At 50.4% G+C, this 22905-nt stretch overlaps 1 protein-coding gene across 2 annotated transcripts; it reads right to left on the bottom strand.

The window, feature by feature from the left end:
• Positions 1 to 858: 858 nt before the first annotated feature.
• On the bottom strand, positions 859 to 18733 carry TFRC (transferrin receptor). Of its 2 annotated transcripts, none has more exons than XM_038146581.1 (19): positions 18514 to 18733; positions 15189 to 15259; positions 13014 to 13227; positions 12208 to 12427; positions 11876 to 12019; positions 11045 to 11138; positions 10549 to 10671; positions 9239 to 9334; positions 8956 to 9095; positions 8417 to 8586; positions 7988 to 8107; positions 7324 to 7409; positions 7147 to 7210; positions 6742 to 6809; positions 6317 to 6384; positions 5849 to 5930; positions 5010 to 5234; positions 4404 to 4544; positions 859 to 4138 (listed from the first exon to the last, which is right to left on the bottom strand). In XM_038146581.1, exons 2-19 carry the CDS (start codon positions 15219 to 15221, stop codon positions 3896 to 3898), a joined length of 2331 nt encoding a protein of 776 aa, XP_038002509.1. In that variant the 5' UTR covers positions 15222 to 15259; positions 18514 to 18733; the 3' UTR covers positions 859 to 3895. The 2 variants fall into 2 exon arrangements, with proteins under 2 accessions (XP_038002509.1, XP_038002508.1); XM_038146580.1 differs by lacking the exon at positions 18514 to 18733 and adding an exon at positions 16691 to 18469.
• Between the last annotated feature and the right edge of the window lie 4172 nt (positions 18734 to 22905).

Raw genomic sequence — 22905 nt, 5'->3', positions numbered from 1 at the left:
CCGGCGGGGCTGGCGCTGCCCGACCGCAGCAGGGCTCCCGCAGCCCCGGCCCGGCCTCTCGGGACACTTCGCAGAGTTACCGCAGGGAGAGAGCCCTGCCAGGCGCGGGCAGGAGCTGCGGAAAACGACGTCCTTCCAACAAGTAAATCATCCCCGGGGGAAGAGGAGGGACCAGGGCTATGCCGGGACAGCCCATAAAGCGCGAGCTGGGATCCTGGAGAAGCTGCCGCTCATCTAAATAGCGCGACTTCTAGGGATGTGGCGTTTGAAAAGCAGAAGGTGAGACCCGCATGAGGGATGGGGGAGGACAGCAGAGAGAAACTGAACTTATTTAAATGCAGAGCCCCAAATCCATGCAGTCTCCCCTGAGGAGGCTGCTCCTCCAGGATGATGAGGGGTAGGAACAAGGCAGGAGCAAGTGCTGGCTTCCTGGGACAAAGCCACCCACAGGCTCCTCCAGCCACCTTCTCAACAGCAGAGACCTGCAAGGCCATGGCCAGGGGAAACTTGACATTTCATCCTTCTTCCATACAGCACAGGCTTTTCAGAGTCAACGCCATGATGGAGAGGCAGGAAGTAGGACGTGAAAGGAGGGGGAGGGCTGGGGGTTTGCATACAGTTGTGCTCCTCCACCTCATTACCAGAGTCCTTACTTCAGTTGTCTGTGATAAGGCAGGACTCAGCGGAGCAGCACTGTGAAGTTCAGATTTGCTGCTGCACATCAACCAAGTGATACTGGAGCTGCTACACAGCAGCCCTGATGGAACAGGACAACAGCCTCCCTCCAGCTGTCCAAGCTCACCCCTGACCCCAATGCCCCAACAGCATCATGGCTTTGCAAGAAGTCACAAGCCACGGTGAGTGTTCAAGCTTCAACATCTTTATTAAAGCAGACAGCAGGTAATCCAGAACCCCACAAGAGAAACTGAGTGTTCAAGCTTCAAAAATACTTTATTCAAGCAAACAGCAGGTAAATCCAGAAACAGTTTAGCACCCCACAGCAGTCAGATGCCAGCACTGAGCAAGGCATCCCAACATCCCAGTAGTCACGGCTGTGCTGCCTAGCCAGGAGACAAGCTTTGTCTTTTGTCTCTCTCTGCTGGCTATAAAGCACAAGATTAAGTTTGACATCAAGATGCATGCAAACACCACAGTGAGGACTCCCAGACAGCAGCTCTTAGATGCCATCCAGAGAAATGTCACTAGAAACTAGAACGTCAGAGAAAACACTAACACAGACAGGGCTGTAGGAAGTTAGAGAGTTAAGAGAAACTAAGGAAGAGCAACAAGTTGCAAAAGCCTGGGCATCAGGTTTCTAGATGAAAATCCAGCCCTCCAAGCTGGGGAGCACTGAGCTCAGTAACAAGGCTGGGGGCCAGTCCCTGCCCTTTCCTTGCAGAGCTCCAGCTGAGCAGTGTTCTTTCCTACTACTGCTGGGGCTCAGGTCACTCGCTCAGGTTAGGTTTAAATGCCAGATCAAACTGCAGAGTTTAGGTTAAAACTAAGCTGCGGGTTAGGTTTAAATGCCAAATCAAACTGCAAAGTACAGGCAACGGCCCCTGGGAACGGGCAGTGCAGTTTAGCAGGTGTCACACATCAGTGGTGCTCAGCTTCAGGTCACACAGCAGAGTGGCACCATTAGAAAGCTGACACTGATTTTCCTCCCTCCATTCAACACCCAAGGGGGCAAGACTGGAATTTCCAGCCAGAACTGGAGAGTGAGCAGCCCACGCACACACACCAGCACCCTCCCAGTGCCACAGCAGGCCAGCCTCCCAAAGTGCTACATGTACCCATCCAGAGCAGTGACCAGAGCCCTCCAGACAGCTGTCAGCCCCAAGCCCTACACTCACCTTTAATTCCTCAGGTCTTTGTAACTAATTGGAAGGAAGTTTACAACACCACAAAGCACACAGTCTAACTTGCCTAGTTTCCACTAAACACTCAAGCACCACTCTCGTGACTGAAGGCAGGAAGCCAATTCAAGACAGCACAGCTATTTGAAACAGTTCAGCCTATGGAGAAGGAAGTGTCTAAGGATGTACATAACAGACTGAAGATTGTATCTGCATCACCACAGGAGAGTGAAAAAATAGGACTGCAGGAAATTAATCCATGTTAGATACTAACCATCAAGCTTCGCAGATGACATTGCGTGATAAGCATAGAACAATTATGGGAAACACTGTCCCCGATAATTACATACACCCATAGTGCAACATATGGAGGTCACTGCCTCCGATATAACACTGTGGTAGGCAAAAACTACCTTGTTCTTTACACATTATGGGAGACACTGCCCCCGATAATGTCAGTTAGGTTTCATGATACATAAGGTACTGGAAGTTTGCAGGAAGCTGCCATTTAAAAATTGTGCCAATGCCTAATCTGATGTACGGGGAGTTTCTGTGTGTTGCCACCGGTGGAACTAGGGCTACACATCATGGCCCTCTGCTGGGACCAGGGCCAGGAAGGAAGCTGTGCTCCCTGTGAGAGCACACGGCATCCAGAAAGGGGAGCAGGAACAAGTCTGAAGCCCACAGAGGGGCACAAACCCTGCAAGGGAGACAAATTTCTAGTACTGGAATTTCCACCCAGGTTTTCAGCATTTTAAGAATTACTTTGGAGCAAAACCTGGACACTCACTACCAGGGTTTGCACCTTCAAGTTTCTTCCAGAGGGGTGTTTTCGCCACAGAAAGCTTAATTGCTAGTTTTCCAAAACTTTTTGAGGGTCTTGTTTTGATTATTTTAAATGCAAAGTTCCAGTATCATGTTTGATTGTAATAGCAGATGCTGCTTTATTCAAAAACGACAGTATAACTGTCATAATTATGGAAGGCACTGCTTCCGATAATTATCTTCTATAAAAAAACACACCATTTATAGTGAACACTGTCACTGATAAATAAATAAAGAAATAAATATCTCAGTGCCAAACAAGAGCCAACCTGCAAAATGACATCAGTCAAACAGAGTTTGGCCAGCAAGAGACTTGATTTCAAACAAGGCCCCTGAGGCAGCAAGGTCTGAAGTGCCAGTCTAAAGACTTTGCTGCTGCAGGACTTGCTGAGGTGCCAGCCGAGGATATCAAGGGGACATTGGATAATCTTTGGGTCATTTTCCCTGGGTATTGATACCTGCCTTGGCAGAAGCAAGCCTGCAAGATGTCACTGGGACCCTGCTGTTGAGTAAAGGCAGGCAGGCACTTCAGAGCTTGCTGATAATCCAGCACTTGCGGGCTATTACTACATTGTTTAATTTTTGAACTGCAGCTCCCTGCCAGAGAAGGGATCCTTGTTAAAAATGTTCAGATGAATCCATTCCCTGTTTTGTCACTAGGTTTAGGTGGCCAACAATTAAAAGCCTGAATAGATGAGGTACCTCCCCACTCAAGGTACCAGTTCAGGAAACACCTGAGCTCTTAGTTTTTAAGTACACTGGAGCAGCTGTACATTACCGGTTTGGACTGAGGTTAGGTGGGAGCCTGGTCAGAGACTTCATGGTAATCTTAGTACTGCTTCAAAACTGCCTCCTGTGAATTTGTCTAGGTGAGATTTAAATTTTACGTTCAACTTTGGTCAAAAACGTTTTGTTGCCAGAATATCTACAGGAAAGTAATGCCATGTTAGGAAGTGGGTTTCAGTTAGGTTTCAGGGGGTTTGGTTAGGTTTTACGATATATAAGGTACTGGAAATCTGCAAGAAGCTGCCATTTAAAAATCATGCCAATGCCTAATCTGAGGTACAGGGAGTTTGTGTGTGTTGCTATAGGTGGAACTAGATCTACACAGCAAGGCCCTCTGCTGGGACCAGGGCCAGGAAGGAAGCTGTGCTCCCTGTGAGAGCACACAGCTCTCCTGTACCTTAGACGGGTAATCCAGGTGTTTGCCGTGTCTAGATTTCGTTGTCTGTATTCCAGATATCGCCCACTAAAGCATTGGCAGCTCCTTTAATGGTCCAGGTCGCCAGGGCCAGCTGCTCTTTCACCTCATTCACATCCACGCTGGTCTTGTTGTCTGCCAGCTGCTCCAGGTTCTCCAGCAGACTTTTCAGGGTGTGGCTGCCTCTGCCGAAGAAGATGTGGCGGAAGGGAGCATCTTTTGGTGAGAGGTATGGAGAGAGGAAGTCGTATTCCACCTGAGCAGAGGTGCAAATAGAGGGTTATACTCTCACTTCCCAAGTTTTTCTTTCCTGATCTGCCCACCTCTGATCCCCACTCAGCCCTTTCCACAGCAGCTCTTCAAGGGCCAGACCCTCTCTCATGAGCAAGCCATCATGTTGCCACTAAGCAAGTGGAGGAGACACCAGTCTGCACAGTGCCCATGGCCCCTTAGGGAAAGGCCCATCCCAGCCAGCACTCTCTTCCTTTGTGAAGGAAGAAAAACCAGTTGAAGATACCCACCTTCATCATCCTGTCATTCAGGGCTCTGCGGACTATCCTGTTCTCCCTGTCACTGTTTTCGATGTCTCTTCTCAGTGCAACTGCAGCTCGCTGGAAGTCTCCACGGGCAAAATACAGCCAGTTCAAGGTCAGCCCCAGTTCCTGCAAGGGAGGAGCTGTTAGCAAACCTGATTTTCTTCTTTTGCTGCTCTCTTACCAAAAGAAAGTGTTAGGTTTTTTTTTTTTTTTTTGGCAGTTTAGCCAAGTAGCAGAACAAGTTCCTGGCAGGCTCTTCTAAGGTCACTCCCTACCCACAGTTTCTTGTAGATTTTCAGCAAAGGTGCAAATGAGATGAAAAGCTGCATTGTGCTGTGAATGATAACCAGAGAAGAAACTGTTCACATCCATTTCCTCAAGAGCTCCTGACATCCAGATCAGCTAAATCTGTCTGCCACAGCTACTCTGCCTGCACTGCTCTATAAGGAACATCAATTCTGGTCACACTTTGCTACCCTTTCATGTCTAAAGGGTAAAGGTGTCCATCCTGCTGTATCCACTGGCATGGGGCCTTATTAGCACATGGCCCCATAATCATCAGGGATTTGGTGAACCCAGAGTCCTTCTAACCTTCACTTTGGGATTCAAGTGCGAAAGCTTCTCCTGGAATGATAGCAATTCGTCACTGTATCTATTAAAGTCCAGGAAGAGCTCGTGGTCATGGGTCAGCCTGAGAGCTATTTGTCCAGCAACTTCTGCAGCAGTACGCATGAGAGGATACAAGTTGTCAGTCTTCCTTTTCAGGTTAGCCAAAGTGTCCTCAGTGGTGCTCAAAAAGGCATACTCGTCACCTTCCTGCAAGAAAGAAGGTATTGAAGTTAGCCAAGAATGCTTTTCCAGTTAGACTTTTTCATCCCCACCAAAGGTTATTTGTTACCTCCACCACATCCCATCTCTCTGTGCTGTTAAGGAGCAAAGATTCAAGTGACAAAACTCCAAAGCACTGAAATGGAAGCTCTTCTATCTCATCCCTGACAGCTTCCAGTGACCAGCAGGATGTTCTGCTCAGTACTTGCTCAGGGCAATGATGTTGCTTCCACAATGCCCTCTGCTCGATGACCAGCAGGCTGTAGAACAGTCTTTCACTGATGCAGCAACAGACTGACATCTTTCTATTGCTTTTAGCTACTGATTCATTGACATCTGAGCCTCCAGAAAAGCAGTGACCCCTCTCCCCAAAAACCTGCAAGTATTCAGTACTTTGGAACAGAAGCTGTAGGCCAGCCTTGTCCCAGGAACAGTCTTGACAGCAAGTACTGCCACAGCCACCAGGTCCAGAGGCTGCACGTCCTCCCTCTGAGAGGCTCTTGCAAGGACATTGAGCTTGGACAGCACCTTTTGCCCTGCCATCCTGGAGAGCAGATATCCCCTGCATGGAATGAGCACACCAGCAAGCACACATTACTTACATCGTAGAAACCAAAGGAAACCACTGGGATTCCTGAGTAGGCCAGAAAAGGGAACGCTGCATTATCCAGATCAAGGGGAACGCTGCAGAAAATAAGCACCAAGTAGTTACCAACTAGTTTGGGCACCCAGGAGAAAAGCTACATGCTCTACAATTGAAGCTCTGAGCCAACAGAACTCTGGACAAGACTAAAGGAGTCCCAACCAAATCCGTGGTCCTACTTGTCCATTCCCTGCCCCTGGACTTGGTACAAGGCTGCTCCTGTCCTGCAGGAAGGTGTCTGGGCTGCCTCAGCCAGCTTGGGGCGGGCAGCACAGTTAGTGCTGTACTGTTAACACTTGCCTAACCCCACGTCAGAAGGCAAAGCCCACCCCAGACAGCAGTATGGCACTCCAGCAGAATCCATATTGTTTGCTCCTTCATGGAGATCTGCTTTCTCCAGATGAAAGAGATGAATGACAATACTTACACTTTCTTTACCCAGTCAAGGCCAAGTCTGCTACTCAGGTATCCTGACTCGCTTGCGGGGTCCTTTACCTGCACAGAGATGAGAATCACTGCACTTGTTCTGACATCTGCTTGGGCTTCTAGTTCCATCCTGGAGCTTACACTGATGTGCAGATGCCAGAGTAGATCAGGGGAGCACACCTTTTCTCCACACTGGCACATCTGTCACTGAACTGTGGCATTTGCTGATTTTAGATTCTGCATGTGTGAACTGCAATTCCTAGAGCCCAGATGATTTCAGACAGGGCCCCTTCAGAATCCCAGGTTTTTCTCCTCAATGGGTCTTTCTCCTTCAAGTGGGCAATGTGACCCAGCACACCGCTGTCTGCTTTCAGTTCCCCCTTAAAACCACAGTCACCTTGATCAGATCAATGCCCTTTAACTCACCTTCTTCATAATTGTCTCCAGCAATGAGTACAGCAACGGGCTAGCAGAAATCTTGATGTCTTTGGAGCCTGCAAAAAATGAAAAGGTATTTGACATACTGTCACAATCGACCACTACTGCCAGAGCTGCCCACCCCTGATCTGCAGCTACAGTTGCCTAAGGACCTTCAACAGACACAGGACAGTCTACTGGGCTTTAGCAGAGTTGACTCCTCATGGCTTAGGCTGTACCAGCCTCCCGGCTTCAATGACAGCAGGAGAATAAATGGAGTCATGCCAGTCTTCAGGCAAACACTCACCAGCCACCTCTTGGCACAGCCCCCATTCCTAGAGGTTAAGGGATGTCTGTTCAAGCTATTCTAGTCCCACCCAATTTCAAGAAGTACTTGAAAGAGTAGCAGGTTACCCAGGACTGCAGTATCCAAGTTGATGTAAGTGAAGGCTTTGGCATGCAGCGTGGTGGAGTACCCCTAGAACAAAACAAGTATTTTAGTAATGAGCAGAAGCAGCCCAATACCAGAATGTTTAATCCACAGGAACAACTGCACAGCCATCCTGCAGAACTCTATTAAATAGCCAGTACCTCCAACCACTCAGTAGCACCCACAGCTCCATACTCTCCCGCACTCCAGCTGGCAAAGATAATGCTGCGCCGTGGTTTATAGTCATCTGTAAAGAGAGAGAGACTGAGAGGTCTGCCCTTTCCTCATGGAGATGCAGATTAGCACTGCGGGCCTGGGATGATGAATTGCCTGCTCCTCAGACAGCGCCGCTGCAGAGAAATGTGCACGTTGCACGGACACTGTACCCTGCCCCCACATGCTGCAGAACTGCGCAGGAGAACAATGCTGTCTGCATTTCCACTCTGTTTGGTTTAGCTGCCTGAGCCCAAAATTAACCCTGGAGACAAGTGTGCTCACACTATGCAGTCCCCACTGCTCCAGCTGGTCAGACACTTCAGTTTTCCCACTGTGGGCCTGGCTGTCCAACAGATAGCTCAAGTTTAAGGTTTGCATCCTGTGTTATCCAAGGACACGCTGGTAATTGAGCCATACCAGATACAGGCCGGCCCTTGGAAGTGAATGCTCACTGCAGACAAGTTGCATTGGACAAGTAACAGCTTCTCAGGAAGCTTTGTAGATTCCCTTCTGAAGGGCTGCTTTGCAACTGGGCTCTCCAGTGTTAACACACAGAGAGCAAGACCTGCATCACCTCCCACCCTCGTGCTTTTGTTCACAAATATTTACCATTTTTCACCATGTCTGAGATCACACGGACAAGTTCCAACAAGATGGCAGTGCCAACTCCAGCCTTGGCTGCTCCTGGCCCCCAGGAGTCTCTCTGGGCTCCGAGCACAACGTACCGGTCTGTAAAGGAGACAAGATCAAGACCTGAGCTGCAAGCTTCAGACCGCAAATACCATTTATGAGAAGAGCAGCTCTCAGCCTCTGTACTAGGAAGAGAGTCTGCAGTCTGATCCCTGAATCTGGCACACTGAGTGCTCTCATTAGCCTTTCCCTGGCAGCACGGTTCAGATTTCTCTTTGATCCTCAGGGGAAGGCCTTGGTTCTGCTGAGAAAGAACTGTCATCTGTCTGGGAGCAGCTGTCCCATTCCAATGACCACAGAAAAGGAAGGGTTCCTCTCAAGACTGAGCCACAATGCAGCTGCTGTTACCTGGTTCTTCAAATCCCTTGATAACACCGAAGATGTTCAGAATCTTCCTATCCACTATGACGTTGTTCACAGTCAGTTTCACTGTCATCTTGCTGCTGCTGCTCACTGTCACCTTACATCCCATGATATCAGCATTCCACTCCGGAAGGCATTTGTCTCCATCCATTTTTCTGAGAGAAAAAGAACATCCTTTGAACTCATTATCCAGCTCTGACCTCGTTTAGCTATTGTGTGAAAAATGCACACCTGCAACTGCAGGGGCAACCTTGCTCAGGGCCTGCCTCAGAGAGTTTGCAGTTCTGTACCACTGATTATGCAGAGAGGGGTTCAATGCAGAGGCCCAGAGGAATCCAACACTAGATTAAGTTCAATCTTTAAGGCATGAGACATGGACATGAGTGACTCTTCTCCAGCTAGTTCCAGAACATGCTCCCTGCCACACACAGCAGAGAGCAGCAGAGAGCTCTGTCTCACAGCACCTCACACCATCCTCACTCCTGGCAAGAGGCTACAGCCTGCATGACAGCAGAAACACTTACCCAAACAGTCTGGCTGCTGCTTCTCTAGAGATAGTTTGAACAGGAATTTGAGGTAGTCCAGAAGATTCCACTGGTGGGAACTGGGTGTGATTGAAAGAAGGGAAGCCTGGGGTGAAAGGGTCTCCAGTTCCAAGGTGGGCCTGTGAAAAGCAAGAGGAGTCCTCAAGTCTCACCAGAGTCCAACAATTTTCATCTACACAAGGGCACTGCTTGACTGTCCAGGCTGCAGCCCCCAGGCAGAGAGGTTCTCAAGAACAAACAGGGGAACCAGTTACATACTCACATGTCCAAAGGGGGCATATGAATCTGCCTTCCTGTCCTTTGAGGGGCCCGGGTACATCAGGGCACCAACTGCTCCTTCCTTCATGGCATTTGCAACCTGCAGCAAAGAGAAACATTAAGTGTACATCTGCACTGCAAGCAAGGGGAGTCCAGGCAAGAACATGGAGTAATGGTGTGAAAGGTTGTGCTTCTCAGTGCCCAACTCCACAACAGATTTAAACAGCTACCTGACAGATACACAAGGCAGCTGAATCCTAGCAGCTCAGCCCTACTCCAGGCAAACTGTGTCTAACATCCTTTTGAACAGTTAGGACACACCACAGTATCTCAGTCTATGATTCTTTCAGCTCATACTTGCTCCTCGGAGCAGCTTAAAATGTAATATTATTTAATTTTGATTATGCTCCATCCATTTTCCCAAGATTAGGTTAGTCTCAAGACAAACAGCCACTGGAGGCTCACCTTCACACAGAAAATGGTGGCAGAATGGATTAGCCAGGTCCCTGTTTAACACACCTACAACCTGGCTCTGGTATGCCACCGGTACAAACACTCTTTTACAGCTAGACACCAGTCTGGAAAGTGGGAATGGGTTTGGAGAACCAGTGACCACATTTTTTAGAAGCACTTTCTGGCTCCACCTGTCTCAGATGCCTGCAGACAGGGCTGAGTCCAACTGCAAAAGGTCCTGTGCCCCAGCCCCCCTAGGAGCACCCATCTGAGGGGCAGCTCTGGGTCAGATATGGAACAGGCTTGCATATAGAAACACTTGGATCCTTTAGCCTGCTTGGCTCTTTGGTTCTGTTCTCTACAGAGGGAACGCTACAGCAGCATGCATGGCCACCAGCTGGACACAGTGCCAGCCCTTCCATGTGATCCAAGGAACACTCAGCAAGGGCCCAAGTGACACATTGCAGCCAAACTTTGAAAGTATCTGGCTGCAGCAGCAAGAGGTGTCCTGGAGGCAAGGCTGTCCTGCTTCTGGCAGCCTTATGGCTGTATCTAGTGGCATTAGCCAGCTCTGCTCCCAGGCTGGCTCCCAGCCCCACCACTCCAGAGGTCTGGTTGCTCCAGCAAACTGCCTGAGGCCAAGAAGAATTGCACCATGAACAGTAACAAACTCTGCTCAGCCTCAGTGTCCAGACCTGCACGTGGAGCTTTAGTGCAAACAAGCAAGACCAGGCCTGCAGAACAATCCTACATACAGGAGTTCTACAGACCTAAAAAAGACATACCTCTGCACCTCAAAGAGTAGGAAGCATAGCTTCCTGCTGCCAAGTCTAGCCAGGCTTTGGGGCAGACACTGCTTACCTTCTCAGCAAGGGTTATTTTTCCAGCTCTGAAGATGATTATAGTTCCATTCATTGAAACATGCAAATTTTGTATCTTCTGAAAGTCTTCTTTCCGTCCATAGTTCACATAGATGGGTTTGCCCTGCAAGAGAAACACTGGTTATGAATGCAGCAGTCCTCAGTCAGCAAGACAGAGGCTGCAGGCTGTTTCAGGTAACAGTGACTCCTGTTAAGAGTAGGGAGCTGAAGCTCAGCAGTGTAAACTGATGCAGTGCAAGACACCTGTTGGAGCAGTGCTTCTGCCAAGGTTCCTGTCTGGATTCCAGCAGGGAAGTTTAAAGTTACTCCTGCATCTTGCTGCAGTAAGAATACTGCGTGGGCCCATTCCTCTCTCCCCATTCTGACCACCCTACCCAGCTCTCTTAACTGGGGAGGGCTTTATACACTCCTGTCTTAAAGGGACTTATTTTCTACGGGTACAGACACATTTCCAGGATTCTTCTGGAGTCACTTACAGAAACTGTGCCGCTCTTGCTGTATGCCACGTATGCATCAGGACTGTCCAACTCTTCTTGAACATCTTCTATAATGAACACTTGGTTCTTGCTACTGTTAAATGTAGAGAGACAGCATTAAACCCTTTCACACAAGAATTTAATTAGCTCAGTATTGTGAGTTAGTATTCTGACTGTATTCAGTCTGTGCTCTAACAATTCTGATTAAGTCAATGGAGCCCAAAACAGGCAGACTCATCCCAGCACTTCCATGCAAAAATCTCTGGAGTTGGTCAGAGACATTAATGAAGGCTGATTTCTAAGATTAGTAGCAGAAAAAAATATCTGCTTCCAAGTCTCTCAGTCACCTCCTAAGAGAAGCTGAGCAAAGTAATTTCCCCTGATAAAAAGGGGAAGCAAGACACGAGGGTGTGAGCTGTCAGACAACACAATGCCTGTTGACACCCTCCTGGGCTACTGGAGGAGCCACTGCCAGGTGTGCAGCCCTGTCTGGGTGACAAGACAGAGGCACCTGTGCCAGCAGTTTCAGACACAGGGAATCTGCCTTTCAGCTGAGTTTTCACTCAAGTTTGTTTTCTCTCCACTTCCTAAGCACACCTGGAGGAAACAGCTGCTCCAGGAAACATCCAGAGTGCTGCTTCCAGACCCTCTGGATTTAGAAATCTTGAGAATAGGCAGGAGCAGTTATTGCTTGGCTAGACCGAGGTTGACTTTGCAGAGTGGTAATTTGCTCACAATTTTCACATAATTTTGAGCAGAAATCACACGTTTGCTCAAGACTACAGGTATCCATGCTACGTGGATGAGATGTGCATGTCTGCTTTAACATACCTGCCTTTATCCTGCAGCCTAACATAGTGCTCATCGTTCCACACGTCATCCAAGTGGAAGCTCGTGAACTGGTCATGAATGTAGCTGGCAGTGCTCTCATCTTCAAACTTGCCAGCTTCAAAAGAATTCTTACCTTCTCTTTGCCTGTAGATAATAGATATACATATAGCTTAGGCTACAGCACCAGGCTGCACTGCAGCCTGCAAAGCCATTTAAGCCTGAGTTTAAAACACACCACCTTACATAAGGCCCTTTTTCTCCAAACGAGCCCAAGTTCTGCTCACAGGCTGGGCCTCTCTCAAAGCTCTAGATAAACTTTCTGGAACCGTTACCTCAGGTTGGCCTCAAGACGTGCAACTGACAGTTTAGATGACAACATGTTTCTTAATTCAGGCCAGTAGAAGATGCGCGGTCCGGGAACCTCTTCTTCCTCTGCTCCATCATCTGAGAAGTAAGATGCAGTAGGAGTCATCTCGCAGTTGCCACTTCCATCCAGGCACCTGTTAACCCTCTGCATTCGTCCACGATAACTCAAGTAGCCGATCAGAAACCCTGTGGACAGAACAGGTATTTGTGCTGCAGAAAGATGACTGAACCCCACCACACAGCTTCAGAGCTGAGATACATCTCTGCTCTCACCATTTTTGATGAGCTGGCTTACCCAAGCACAGACAAATATGCAGCCTGACATTTTGCCTGAGCTGGCATGCTTTAAGGGGCACTGTAAATCTGATCTTGCACTTGGCAGAGTCCCTCCAGCACCACTTGGAAAGGGAAATGCTCACTTTAGGCCAATGGCATTGTTAAAACCTTAAGAGACAAGTACCAAAGGCTTTACTCATCTGTTGACCCATATCTCTACAGAAGTGTTAGGAGTTAATGGAAGGAAAACCAAAACTTTGACATGGACCAGTTCTCCCTTCAGCTAAGTCACAGTTCTCCACAATCAAACTCCACAATTCTTTGTGCCAGTGCTGTACCATAAGCCTGATCTAGACATACTTAGTGACAAGAGGCTGTGGCCTGGATCCCAGTTTTTGAATTATCTCCGAAAACAATACAGATTGAAATTTAACAACCTCAGATTACACTCAATGCTGGAGTCCACTTCATGCAGTCGCCACCCACCCTTCCTTACCAATCAAAAGGAGGAGGACAGCTGCCATGATTACGAAGCAGAGGTTCTTGCCATTCCTCCGTGGAGGAGGCATGCTGGCATGCAGGTGCTCTGGTCTCCCAATTTCCCCTCCTTCCTCCTCATCAGCAGCCAGGTTCATCTCCACGTGGCTGTTGTCTCCATCCGTTTGCCGGGCAATGCTGAAGCGTGTGTATGATGTTGGCTCGCCACTAAACTGTGTGGAAAGGCAGTCAGGAGATGGAAGAGTTGGCTACACCAGCCTGCAGTCCTTGCAGTCAGCTGCACCTGTGCTCCAACCCAAACACTGCTGGTCCATCTGCAGCTGCTCCAGAGCAGCGAGCGTTTGGGCTGTCAGTAAGTCAAGATGGATGCTTGAAACACAGTTAAGATTCAGACCCACTCAGGGTCTCCAGAGTCTATTCCATTTACCCTGCACAAGTTTGGAGCCACACTGATCAGAGTCTAGCCTGGAGTCTTACAGATATGAAGCGGCCAATGGCATCAGCATTGCCCACGTGACCCCATGGCTGAGGCTGATTCAAGCAGAAACTCCTGGTTTTAATCAGCAGAGCACAGATGAGAAGACTTGACTGTGTACAATATACACTTTGATGAACACAGACGAAACAGAAAGCAACTGTTCGTGGGCCTTTGAGCCACATCCACTTTGATGTAAATACTCTCATCCAGCACCTGGATAATTTCGTATTAAACTGCCCTATGGCTACCCTTAAATTACACTATTACACATAAGATAGTATTACAAGGCAGCTAGGCTGAAGAGAGATGACCCTTGGGCATTATGCTACCTCAGCCAACATGAAAGCTGAGGCTACACCTCTTGCACCCACCAACAACTGGCACTGTTTGACAGGTTTTTACCGCCGCCCAAGCAGAGCTTCCAGTCTTGAGCCCACTTTTCTAAACAGGTGCAAGGCACAGCCCAGCCCCCCACTGAACAGCAGCCCATGCACAAGGCAGCTGCTCAGATTAACTCAATTCCAGGCATAGCCAGGCACTGGGAGAACCACTCTGCTTCCATTAGAGATGCTGAAATTGCCTGCAGCCATGGTTCTGCTGGGGAGTAGTGTGAGACTGGCAAAAAGGCCAAAGGAATAGCTTTGGGAGCAGCACACTCCTTTGTACTGGAGAAGCAGCTGGTAACGAGCACCCAAGCCCTGTTAGAACCTCAGCAGCTCATCCACAGTTCTCAGCTCACTCTCACACTATAGGTCAGAGCTGGAAGCGATGAGATATCTGCTTGCTTGGGCAAAAGAAACCAATGTCATTTCAGACCTGCAGTTCCCCTCTGACCCACGCTACCCTCGATGAAGTGGCTGCCTGCTCATATTTTGCAAAGGGCAACACTGCAGTCTGTCCTAACACTCTCCCTGCTCAGCTGCTCCACAGCTTGGCTTCCCTCACACCTGAGGCATGTCCTCACACAGAGGACATGCCCCAACCCTACATATCAACCATTCTTGTTCAGAGACCAAACCACCACACTCTCAGTTCTAGCCTTGGGTCATTTCACAATCCAAGCTCTCTAGGACCAGCAGGCTTGGCTGAACAAGTTCCTGCACATTTGTTTCAAGCACAGGTTGCTTTCAAAAGCTGGACTCGTGGTTGAATTCCCACCCCCCCAAGTAACAATAGAACACATGTTGATTGTCCCAGTAGGCATCTGAACGGCTTCCTCAGCAGCACTTCCTTCTGCAACTTTATTCAAGGCCCACCCCCGCTTTCTTAACAGCCCCCAGAGACCCAAAACACGATAGCAACTAACGACAAACACACCAGCACTGAACTGCTTGAGCCACTTCCTTATCATGGCCAGCTACTTGCAGTGACATTTGGCTCACCACCCACACTGCAGCACCTAACGCTGCTTTGGATTCATCATCTTCTCCAAGACTGATAAGTAGTGATATTTTTTTTAGTAAACATAGCTCACTACTCATCAGATATCTTTCAAACATTTCCATCAACATAGCCACCTGTTGTACAGGATAGCTATACTCAATTCTACAACTCATGTATGTTCAAATAGATAATGAACTACCTGGAAAAATATAAAAATAATATGATACCATCTCATACACAGATGTCGAACCTTTCTTCTGCAGTATCGTCAGCCCACCAAGAGACAAACAGCATTGGGGTACCATGTCTTACCAAGTTAGAGATTGCTGCTCTGGCATGATCCATTGCCTTCTGGACAAATGCGAAACAACTTCACCAAAGCCCTAGAAGTTCAGAATACAACAAGGTTAGGCTGTTCCCCTGCCACTACGCTACACACATGAGGTCAGTTACTGCCACGAGTGCACTGCTTGCCCATGGATTTTCTGTGCATACTTCCTCCTAAGTCACTACATTAGTGAACCTGCACGAACCTTGAATGCAACCTAGAAGTTCCCATGGCAATGATAAGCTCCAGTCAACTCTTTTGGTTGAACTTTAGGCATACTGACAGGCATACAAACGAGGAATACACTCTCCAATGGCTAAGTTCAGCCAAGGGTCTTTTTAATGGTGGGGACATCTCCATTTAGGGAATGCTAGCAAGAGGCATTTACTCAACTGCCACCACGGACTCTAGACATCTGAGGTTCCTGGGCTCCGTCTCAATGACAGGAAGAGAGAAGTCACACAAGGCCATAAGGCAAAGCAGCACGAATATCCCTCCTAGACAGCTATGTTCTCTACAACTTTGTGAAGGCAATTTCTGTCTTGAAAAGTCTCTGAAAATCGCTAAGAGCATCCTTCCAAAATAATTTCAGCAACTTTTAAAATTCTAAGTTCTCTGCAAACAGCAAAGGTAAACTGAAAAGGTAAAGGTATATCTGAAAGGTAAACTGAAGCTGATTTACTTCTCCATTTCTTCCTGAAAAAGGCTTGCAATTTAGCAAATGACCAGACAGGTGCTGAGGTTGGGAGCAAGCAACCTGAGTATGCCCTCAAGCGCCGCTGCTAATAGGCGCTCTGGTCTTCAGGTGCACATGGATTAGCTCTACACGCGGGAGCGCTGCACGGTTTTATTTGGAGATCAAAGGTTAACAGTGGTCATTGCTTATTTCACCTTTTATTTAGGGCAAGAACACGTGGAGGTGAAACCCCGACAGATCTGAGAAGCCTTCCCCAAGCGACAGCCTGAGGCCGCAGGTTCCTACCAGGGCACGAGTGGACTGAGCATGTGGAGGGTCTGCTAAAAGGAAACCCGGGAAGACGCAGGGAAGCACAAAGGACCTGCGGGCATCGCACCCGGTGAGGATGCTGGCCGGGTGCGCGACGCCTCCCCGAGCCCCTCCAGCCAGGCCCCGCTCTTTCAGAAACACGGCAAAGAGAAGGAAAAGAGAGAAAAGCGAGCACGATTGAGCAGCCACCTCGCGGGGCTGGGCGGCTCCGGTATCGCCACGGGGGCCCAGCTGCGGGCCGCCAGATAAGCGGGCGGGCGCCGGGCGGCCGGCGCGTCAGCCCCGTGCCCGCCGAGCGGGGCCCTTCAAGGTCGCGGCACTGCCGCATGCGGCGCGGCCCCGTGCGCCGCCAGCGCCCCCGCGGCCCCCGCGCCGCCTCCCTGCCTGCCTCCCTCCGTCCCTCTGCCCTCGCCTCCCGCCCCGCTCCCCGGCCTGCCTCTGCCTCCGCCTCTGCCGCGCCGCGGCCCCGCGCCCGCTCACCCGCAGCAGCTCCAGCGCCGCGCCGGGCTCCTCTGCGGCGCCCGTAGTAGCGTTCGCGCGGCTCGGGATTGGCCCAGGCGCGGCCCAGGCTCGGAACGCCCCGATCGGGAGGAGAACGCCCCTGTCGGGCAGGGCGAAGCGCCGCCTCCCTGCTGCCGAGCACGTTCCCGCTGCGGCTGCTCATGCTGCTCCTGCTGCTGCTGCGGGTCCCGTCCCGCCGCCCGCGCAGCCCACCCAAGGGCTCGGGCGTGTGGCTGCTGTGTGCCCTACCTGGCCTCGCGGCGCAGAGGGAACGTAAGGAAGCACAGACTCATAGAGGAGAGCTCCAAGATCATCCAGTCCAACCATCAACCCAGCATCACCCCTGTAACCACTAAACCATGTGACCCAGCACCTTTTAAGCACTCCAGGGGTCACGACTCCATCACCTCTCTAGAAACCTATTGCAGTGCCTAAAACGGTGAAAAACAATTTTCTAATACCTAATCTGAATCTCTCATCTCAGCTAAAGGCCATTTCCTCTAATCCTCTCACTGTAGGCATGGTAGAAGAGACTGGTCCCCTCCTCACTACAACCTACTTCCTTTATAAAAGAAGAAGCTGCTTGCTTTATAAATTGCCTTTAGGTGCCCTTGGTACGGTGGAGGAGCCACTTGCCAAGTGCCATGTGTTTCACTGGCTGCACACCAAGTCAGTCGCAGCTTCCCCACAGGAAGGGCTGGAAGTGGGGCAGGGAGATAGGGTTAACAACTCTTCGTGGGAAGGCTTACTTGTACCGCAGTAGAAGAAGGAGTGGGTCACAGATTTAGCATTCCCACCCTCTCAGCATTTTGAGGGATGAGGGCAGGAAAAATATTTTCCTCCCTGGGTGGTGCAAACAAGACACAGGACTTGCTCTGGCTTGGGAGGCTCGCAGCATCCTCAGGTCCCAGCAAGTCTCATGTGCTCAGGGCTGCCTTTTTAGATCTGAATGGGCAGAGACACCCGAGGTGCCTTTCCTTTGTGTTGGGCTGCACAGATTGCTATTTTATTTGTACAATGGGAAGCATGGCAGGTATTATGACTTCCAGCCCTTAAACACAGTACAGCCTGCATCAGGACACAGACTGTGGCCCACTGTGAGAGAAGGTCACTGCTTCCAGCCTCAGTCCTTCAGCTCAGGGCATCCCTCAAAAGCATGTCACAGCTACAGAATGCTTCAAGGTTCATGTGTGCGCATGTTCTGCAGTACTGCGCTCATTTGTCCCTTGCTCATTAGAAAAATAAATCAGTAGGCCCGGATTATTGCCTCAAATCCTCTCCCAAGAAAGAAGGATGGGAGCAGAAAGTTTGTAGTTTGGCAGAACACATGACTACAAAGAGGATTAAGTTTGGTGAAAAGTAATACATTCCTGCGCTGATAAAAGGGGGATTAACTAGACCTGAAATTCGACGTGGACGTCTGGAGACCGGTCTGTAAAGCGTCTCTCAGGCAAAATGTGCTGGCAGACCTGCCAGTTCTGTTTACCAGAGGAGGTTTCAGCTGCAGTGCCCAGGCTCTCTCCTCTCTAGCTTCATCCCTCACCAGCTGAGATGATGCCAGTCATGGGAGGGAAGTGGGACGAGGCACTGGCTGCTGCCTTGGTGGAAGCCCAAGGTGTAAGGGGGTTCAGAAAGAGTTTAGATCAGTCCTGCAGGCTGGATGCTCAGATAGTTTCTCACCACAACAGCCTGGATGCAGCCTGCTGCTCAGCAAAGCGTAACCCAGGGCAAGCAGTCGCAGCTCTGCCCTGTTTTTTATGTTCCTCCTGGGCTCCCCCCACCAAGCCCTCAGCTTCCTTTACCTGTGCACACCGTGCCAGGCGCAGGGCAGCGATTCCACACCGAGTCCCGCCAAAGCAGGGACACCTGCAGGAGCGCTCGGGCTCCGGACGTTCCCCGGAGCAATGCCGCAGTGCAAGCAAGGAAGGCGGCGAACGGATTTATTCCGGCCCGCGGCCCCGGTTCGCTGTGCCTCCCTTCCGGCTGAGCAGGGGAGGTGCCAGCCCGACCCGCCCTGGCAGACACTTGCTGCAGGTGTTTTCCGTTCCCAGTCGCAACGTGCGTGTGCTCAGCAGTCGGTTCCCCATTTCTACACGTGCCAGGAAAAAGAGAAGAAAGCTGACATTCTAGAAACTCAGACATTTTTGCACCTCAGCTGGTTTTGGTGGTAAAATACCTTAAAATGTGGGTTCTTCAAAAGCAGTGTTGTGTAGCCCTGAGCAATGGAGCACCCTTCACCTTGCAAGTGACTGGGAGTTGGCTGGCATCTGGTGCCACCTCTCTCAGGGACACCTGCTGTTCACGCAGTGATGCCTGCACTGCTGCCAATACCAAGCCCAGATGCTCAGGCTGCCCAGAACAACCAAAAATCTTTGCGAGGAACAGAGAGCAAAAACTGGGAAATAAATGAAGAGGAAAGAGGATGTAGGATTGGTTACTGCTGACTTTTGATCTGTTCTCACAGCATCAGGGTGTTCCTCCTCGTTGTGGTTTGGCAAGCCAAACTATTTGACTATTTTAGATGTCCATGTGTCCTCTGAACTCACAAACTGGGGTGTTTGTGAGTCCTCTGACTGGACTCAAATGACTCCACATGCTTTTGTACAATATCTCATGATGCCCCAGTGTCCTTCCTCTGGGATGCTGAGAACATGTGATCAAAATACGGTTTCACTTCAGTTTTGCAGCAGGATCCTTCTTGGTCCCTTCCAACTCAGAATATTCTGTGAAAAGCTGGTTTTCTAGCAGCTTATCACCAACAATGTTGTGAGGTGACTTGAACACTTCTATGGCAAGAAATACTGCGACTAACATGGCTCTTCAGTCTGGAAGGGATGGAAAAGCTGAGAACCAAGTGCTGGAGTGTGGTGCTGAATTGGATCTCCTATTGGGCTGAGGCCAAGAGTTATGGGACATGCAGCCTTGGGACATGCAGTGGTCTGTGGGGTGGGAGGTGGTTATAGGGCTCCCATTGGCTGTGCACTCCATGGAGCAGGGGCTGTGTGGCACTGCAGGCACCCCAGGGTGCAGGGCCAGAGGGGCAACAGGCATCTGGAGACAAAAGAAAGACTTTGATCTTCTGCCCTGATTGGCAACTGCTTCCTCTGGATCCCTGCCACTCAGAGGAGTGGCAGTGCCAGCTCCAGCCTTCCTCGGTTTGAGGGGTATACTGTCTGTGCTCCCATGTCACCTCATGGGTTGCACCTCGTGGGTGCAGTCAGCTATTATAGGTCCCAGGAAGCTGAGAAATCTAGTTTTTTTCAGTGTTAGAATCATACTGCAACCCCTCTACTACCCTAACCTTCCAGGTTAGGTTTGGCAGGCAGGGCTCCCAGGAGAGCCTGCCCTCTCTGCTCCCGTCTCAGCAAGCCAAGAGTGCAATAGCCAAGAATTTCACACCACCACGAGTATCCCCATCCTGCAGAAGACCACGTATTTTGACTTTTGCTGCTGCATTTCTCAATTGTGCTGGCAAAAAGTGGGTAAAGTAGTTGGATCTGATCCTCTCAGGAAAAGCCATCCTACTGCCTTGGAGAATGTCATTCCATCCTGCTCTCTCCCAGGAATCCAGGCACCCAAACTCACGCTTGGGAGCTGTTGTTCCTTGGCCACAGCCCTGACATGTGCTGCCATGCAGGCTGAGGAAGGAGAGGGACTGTGACAGGCACTGGCATGTGGGAGAGGATCTGCTGCCTCTTGTCCTGTAGCAAAGAGGCTGTGGAGGAGGTGAGGGAAAAGGCACTTGGGAGAATGAAAGCACAGTGGGTAAAGCTGACAGCTGGCCACAGCATTGTTGTCTCTTCAAAAGAACACTCGTCTTTGCATCCTTCCTGGGGAAGCACCTGGGGCTGGCCTGGCTCTCCACATTTTCCACAGCTGGCCTGGAGAGGAGACAGAACACCAAGCACCTGGAGGAGAGATGTGGGGCTGAGGGCAGTGTGGGCTCTTGCTCCTATAAAGATGCTGACCTGAGGTATCCCATGTACCGCCCCCTCAAAATCCTCTGGGATTTTTTTCTTTTGGCTTCCTGGAATGTGGAGGCACATTTCCCCATCTCTCCTGTCACACAAGGAGGGATGTGGATGCAGTGATGCTCGTTACTGCTGCTCAGCTTGCCAGGGGCTAGCATGGAGGCCCAGCAGAGCAGCTCATGCTTGCACACTGCCCCAGTGGTACTAAAACAGTCTGGGTCTTTTAACGGGGCTTCCTTGCTTGCAAAGACTGGGTTTCACTGGGATTTTAACCACCAAGTTGTGGGGAACCCTCTGTGCTCCTTCACCACCCCACTTTACCTACAGGGAGGAGGGTGGACTGTTATCCCGCTCTATGCCTGCCCAGAGGGCACAAAGAAATGAACGATGATCAAAGAGCTTTAGGAGCTTTAGCGTTGCTCGCTGCCTGGCAGTTACCTCTGCTGGCAAGCTGCTGGCCCTCCCCAAGGGCAACTGAGGGGGAGAGCAGCAGTGCCAGGACATCCCTTGGCTGCAGGGCGCTGATACCGCTGCTGCCAAGAGCCGAGTGCCCAGCAGCCAAGGCTGCTGCAGCTCTGTGGGGCTGTTGTTGACCTGGAGCCCTCACCGCTGTGGGGTCGGCCCGGCAGAGCTCTGGCTATCTTGGCAGCTGCACCTCGGCCGGTGCCGTGTGTCCCTGCTCTGATAGCAGCTCTGCCCCGTCTGCTTTTATCTGCGGGTCAGGGCGGCTGTGGCTGGGGCAGGGGGGCTGTGGGGCTGGGCCCTCCAGCAAGTGTACAAACAAGCTCAGGATGTGAACACAATAGCCAAGGACCGGCCTTTGAAAAGCAGGGGGATGCAGTGTGGCCGCCCTGGGGCACATCAAAGATCCATCTCACTCTGTGCTGCCGAAAAAGCCCTGTGTTTGATGGCTACCCATGGACTGGCCCCGGCACAAGGGGCCAAGAGTTTGAGTGAGGGGAAGTGGAAAGGGAAAAGAAATCAGCAGGGAGAGAACACAGGAGCTGGGACACAGTCATGTGGGTCTCTTCCTCAAAAACGTGGGCCTCTCATGAATTCCCTCGGTCCGCTTTGTTCTGGCTCTTGCTGATCTGGAGTGCTGTATCTGGAGTGTAGCCGCACAGCCCCTCTTTCTCCTTTTTCAGTGCACCTCCAGGCAGGTCAGCTTCGTAAAGTGCTTCATGTGCAATTTTGTAAGCCCTTCTCTTGAATCAGCATTTGCTACAGCTGAGGGCTATTGGAAATTTCCCTTCCAGACTTGGTGGTTAGAATCCTAGAAAACCAGACATACAATGTGGTATTTTGCTCAAGAAGGCCAGCAGGAAAATTACTGTTACTTAACAGCCTTGGGAACAGCTCTGTGCAATGCCTTGGACAGAGCCATGAATGGACGTGAAGATATGGTGGGAGTGATTTGCATGGTATGCTGGACATGTGCCTGCCTGGCGGGGTCCTGCAGTACCTTCTGTACCTCTCTACCAGGACCTGGTCCTGCAAGAATCCCTGGCTGCTCACTCCTGTGCTCCCAAAGGGCCTGGAAAGCCCGGGAAAGTTTTGCCTCCGATTTGCTCTGCAGCGTGTGCACACGTTGCTGCTTTTGGATAAAAGACAGCCTGAGCCTGCTCAGTGGGAACCACCCTCTGTGATAAGGGCACATGTTGACTTAGAGATTAGAACTGTCCACTGTTTTGTTTTTTTATAATGTGCATTTATTGGCATAAGAGCAGTGCAAAGGACAAAGGAAAAGCACGACATAAAAAAAGCCAGTACCGTGTGCAGCACTGCAGGCTCTGAAGGGGGAAAGGTGTCCCTAAGAGGGCTGGATGATGGTTCTGCTCTTGGGAAGAGGCTGCAGCCTGCAGGTGCTGGCCCCAGGCATGTGGGAGCAGCAGGGAAAGCCGGTGCCTCCTCTGTGGATTTGTGACTGAAGGGGTCTCATGGCCCTTCTTCTCTTGATGCCATTGTCAGGGTAATTAGAAGCTCCCAGGCAGGTGCCAGAGCCTTCTGCAAACTTCATTGGCTTTGTCTTGTTGACCTGCTGGAAATACCTTGTTTTAGGGTGGATTAATCTTTCACAGCAATATCTGAAAGCAAAGAGGGGGCATTAATTAGGGTGTGATTAGCACAATGGGGTTGGGCAGGGAGAGCAGGAGCTTTCTCACTACCTGCTAATTGCCTCCTCTCTGCATGGATGGCAGCTGCTGTTGCAGCTTTGCTCCATGG

Source organism: Motacilla alba, chromosome 9 (assembly GCF_015832195.1).
Source record: "Motacilla alba alba isolate MOTALB_02 chromosome 9, Motacilla_alba_V1.0_pri, whole genome shotgun sequence".
Classification (NCBI taxonomy): Eukaryota; Metazoa; Chordata; class Aves; order Passeriformes; family Motacillidae; genus Motacilla; species Motacilla alba.
The sequence above is the reverse complement of the archived record's forward strand: the minus strand, read 5'-3'. Positions and strand labels throughout refer to the sequence as shown.